Source organism: Pistacia vera, unplaced genomic scaffold, assembly GCF_008641045.1.
Source record: "Pistacia vera cultivar Batoury unplaced genomic scaffold, PisVer_v2 Contig645, whole genome shotgun sequence".
Lineage (NCBI taxonomy): Eukaryota > Viridiplantae > Streptophyta > Magnoliopsida > Sapindales > Anacardiaceae > Pistacia > Pistacia vera.
The window spans coordinates 410,356-415,313 of NW_022196496.1; the positions used below are offsets into that span (position 1 = coordinate 410,356).

Sequence of the window (4,958 nt, forward strand, 5' to 3'; positions counted from 1 at the left end):
ATTTTAATTATCTTTGACTCGAGCTACATTTTCTTCAAATGCTAAATTAAATGGGTGTATATTTGTTTTTTAGAGCATGAATTGGAAAGTTGGTGTTTATTTTTTATTCGAACAGGTATTTGAACGAGTTATTCGAACAGGTATTTACAAGTTAATCGAACGAGTTAATCAAAGATTAATCGAGTGATCACGAACAAATCGTTTTGCTAATCGAACAAACTCAAACAACCATTCTGTGTTCGTTCGATTTCTAACACCCCTTGGTGCTTATCGAACGAGTTTCGAACCGGGTGTTCTTTCGTGTTCGGTTCGTTTGCAGGCATATCTCCACTACGACTAATAAAACTAGTCCATTTGTGAAAGGGACAAATCCCATTATCCCAAGTTTCCAACATTAATTATGTTTAACATCATATTTAATTGATCAATTAATTAATTACAAGTCTAATTGAATGTGTATAATTTGTAAGTCGTTAAGCAATTGTTTATATTCTTATATTGATTTGGTAAATTGTAATAATCTAATCAAATTTATTTTTGGGCCATGTATTATTATTTTGTGAAATTCACAAAGTAATAATACATATATTTAATTATTAGACTCTCTCGTGTAAATTATTTTTTCTATAATTTAATACAAATATTAGAAAGTATTATAAAAGTAAATATTATAAATTTAGATACATTACTTAAAACTATGATTTAAACTCTAACTTTTTATACAATCTCACAAAGAAAAAAACATAAAATTCTCAATAAAAGAAGACGGGGCTTCACAGGGGCAGGGTTGACGGGCCAGGGATTGCACAATTCCCTCCCCCGACCCGTCCCTGGGGGCGGGGATTTTTTTGAGGACTATCCTCAGCCCTATCCTCCATATTTCCAGGGATTTTCCACCCCATTTAGGCCAGATCAGGCAGGATCCCTGTGGGGCTAGGGCAAACGCCCATCCCTAAATACATAACACTGCATTAGATTATTATTCTACAAGGGCAAAATTGTATTTTATAGCTTCTATCAACAATTGCAATTAGAAAAAAAAAAAAAAAAAGGGAGGGAGGTAACCGACAATTTATTCAGAGGTGTAGGGAGGTCCAAAATGGTTTCTTAATTCTTATAACACCACAGCACAGGGGATGCAATTGACAATTTATGAAAACCTCGGGGGAGGCAAGTGATAATACTCCTTTTACTTAAGAAAACACGGTTTTTTAATAATTTTCGTGATAGGTTGCTGATTAAAACATGCAAACTTTATAACAGAATGATTTATTGATGTTTCTAATCATTAATACAACGTGGCCTACAAAGATTTTCCTTTTATTTCATTGATAAAATTATTGATATTCTGATCTGAAGAACCACCATCCTCTACGGCTTTCTTTGCTGCCTCCTTCAAAGCAGTAGCCCTCTTTTTCATGTGTGTTGCCGTCGTTTCATCAGTCATCTCCATAATACACCTTTCCGCCTCTTTTACTCCAAGAGCTTCGTCTTCCCCATTTCTCATTCTCACGCCGATCTTCAGAACATCAACCAAAAGTTTTGCATCGATTGATTGATCTGTCCACTCCGGATAAGCAATGACAAGCATCTTGGCCACGATGGTTTCTAGGGTTGAAATCCACCCACAATGAGTCATGAAGCAAGCCATAGCCTAGTGCATCAATACTTTCTCTTGAGGACACCATTTTACTACCAAACCTCTTTCCTTTGTCTCTTCCAGGAACCCAGATGGCAATGCACCACTTTTCTTTGAAGAACCTTTCTCTGGGGACTTAATAACCCAAACAAATGGTTGATCGCTTTTCCGTAATGCCGTAGCGATGCTATCAATTTGATTCTGTGTCATTACGATTATGCTGCCAAATGATATGTGAATAACTGATGAAGGCGGCTTCTTGTCGAGCCATTCTATGCAATAATCTTCATGACTGCGCAAATCCATGCTAACCACTACGGTTTCTCTTTGTCCTAGCAGAAATGGTGACACTAATGGACCGATAGGAATAACTGGACGAAGAGAAGCCATTGACCCTGCTATATCCTCCTCTAGCTCGTTGAAATAATTCCCGAGAATCCATTTGACCTTGTTGATGCTCGATTTTAGACACCAACTACTCTCACGTGCGAAATGCTAAGCGGACTTAGAAGACACACGTGATATTAGAATATTAAGTTAAATAAGGGGTGAGAGGCAATGTTTAAAGTGGTTCAAATGCTCAAAAGCGAATCATATGTTCACTGCTATTGTATTAACAAGAGGATAAATGCCTGGTCGTGTTCAGCGAGGTAAGCTATCGTTTAGAGAGAATACAAGAGAGAGAGAGAGAGAGAAAGCAAGCTATTTTAGAGTAAAATTAACCAATCCTGCAAATGAGAGGGGAGTCCTCTATTTATAATGGGAGAAACCAAGGTAATGATTACTAAATTTGCAAGTAGGTGAGTACCGTACAAATCTTTCTCTGCGTCGCCTTGTTCACCTACTCGAGGGATTTCCTCAACTTATGCAGGGTTTGGACACATGAACGATTTCCAACCACCCGCTAGCCTGTCACTCACCTACTGCATTGATGGGGGCATGCCACTTGCGCCATCACGCAACGTGGTTGCGTTTGATGGTCACAGATCCTTCCCAAGTTCTGACCATCTCATGCTGACAAGGCCCCACGTTAGCCTTGCCTTTTTACCTTATTCAATATTTGAACGAAATCTGAACCAATGTTCTCAAACCAATACGACAAGAAGGAAGGATAAAGGAAGGAAGATCCCTTACTAGTAACATTGGCATATTAGGCAACTCTACAACGTCGTCTTGGTTTTCTAACGATGGAAATAGATATGGATGCTTAAAGTAATGACAATAGATGGAGTAGACTGCACAAGCTTGTATCCAGAGCACTATAGAAGGGATATCATGTTCTGCAGCAATACCGGGCACCCATGGCATAAAGGGGTTGGTAATTATACAGGAAATTTTATTGCATTTGGCTTTGAGATCGGTAATTAAATTTGAGAGATTTTTCGACCCTACAGTTTGTGGGGACTCAAAGAAAGAGTCGAGATACTTGTCGCGATCAAATTCATCACTAAGTCCATCGGAGAAAAACTCAAGGTTGAATGTAGGGCTTTTAGCCGGCATGGTTTCTTGGGTGACGGAGGTTTTGAAATTGAGCAAGCACTAACGCCCATTTTCAGTGGTGGCAAGAACTACATGAAGGCCCTTTGCTACGAGGCGTTTTGCGAGCCTGAGCATAGGGTTAATGTGGCCTTGCATTGCATATGTCACAATTTGAACATGAACCTCTTCACCATCCATTGCTTGTAGTTGTTCGGGGAAATCTTCAAGATTGCACAGAATTACTGGTGAGACTCTGGAAGTGATCAGTGATGGATATATAATTGTCAATAACTATGTTGAATATATATATGTCCTTATAATTATATTGTATCAACAGATTATGGTTCCATATATAAATTCTGTCAGTAAAACCTCGCTTTACATAATTGTTGCAATTTAATTAGAATAAGAAAATTAAGGAAACTAAAACATATACTTCCCATCTATGGAAGAGGAACTTAATGTAGTCTCTGCTGTGTTTTTCATATTCCCACTACTATTTTGAATTTGAGTGATGCTATGGGTACTAACGGATGGGTACTAATACGTGTACTAACTAAAGCATAGTACCCGTACTATATGCATAGTACGGGTACTATGCTTTAGTTAGTACACGTATTAGTACCCATTCATTAGTACCCAAAGTATTATTCTTTGAATTTATCTTTTGTAAAATTATGGTGCGAGGAAGACACAGGACAGATTGAAAGAATAAAGACAATGTCATATTCTGTACTTGACAAATATAAAACAGTCAAAATCATAAGGAGACAAATCCTAATAATTAACTTTACAATAATACTATTTATAATACAAATTTTTATATATAAATTAATGGGTCTATAAAATAATACATACTACTTCATCTTTAGGTCCAAAACAAAAAATAGGGATTTATTAATGTACTAGAGGATAATATTTTACTGTTTTAATCCATTGACAAATATATTTCTGACCATTTTATAAATAAAATGCGAAATAATTGTGAATTTAACATATTGACATGGCACGGGAAAGCATGATAAATGACTTCTGTAAAGCTACATATAAAGCTTTCTCAAAATATGTTATTTTCAAAACACCCTATATATGGCTACCAAGTATGTATTAATTAATTTCAAATGCATATTTATGTATTGAAAAAGTTTCAGATGGTAGGAGTGTGATCATTTCATTTATATTTCATTCAATATTATTATATGGTATATACAATTAAAATCAATCAATTAAATGTTGTAATTAGGTAGATGAAATTAAATATATAATATAGTTCATATGCACATTATCCACCTAAGTTTTTACCTAAATATTTTCACAGAATACTGTTGCGTTACTCCTACTCACTTTTACAAATGCGAGGGGTTATGTATAGTAAAGTCAGAACATTAACCTCAATCTAAATGCTTTCAGTAGAATACGAAACTCAAGAAGATAAAACTCAAGTCATGGAACATTTTCAGGGACAAACCGAGACAAACCATTTCACATTTTTTATTTTATTTTATTTCTATGTAGAAATTACGTACAAGTCTGCAGTGGATCATTTAGGCTTTAAAAACTAAACACCCTTCAAATTGTTAGCCAGACTGAAAAGAGGGCAGTTTCGTAAAACTGCAATCTACAAAAGAGAGAACGGCGTCGTTTTGAGAAGAGAAAAAACTTTACTCTTTAGCTATCGTCTAGCTGAGTTTATTCTTAACATCAGTTTCTTCTCTCTCCTCTGTATATAAAAAAATGTATTTCTCTGAGAATAATAAGAAAAGTTAATGCATTTTTCAATTTTCTCTCTTTTAGTTTTTCAGTTTCACATGGTATCAGAGCCTGAGACAAGCGTCGACGG

General features: G+C 35.8%; 1 protein-coding gene across 1 annotated transcript; it reads right to left on the reverse strand.

Moving 5' to 3' along the window:
* Window positions 1-1,303: 1,303 nt before the first annotated feature.
* On the reverse strand, window positions 1,304-3,316 carry LOC116111575 (UDP-glycosyltransferase 84B2-like). The gene is given in 3 exon segments (XM_031397739.1): window positions 1,304-2,086; window positions 2,688-2,713; window positions 2,716-3,316. Coding segments are annotated over 3 exon segments (1,410 nt in total).
* Between the last annotated feature and the right edge of the window lie 1,642 nt (window positions 3,317-4,958).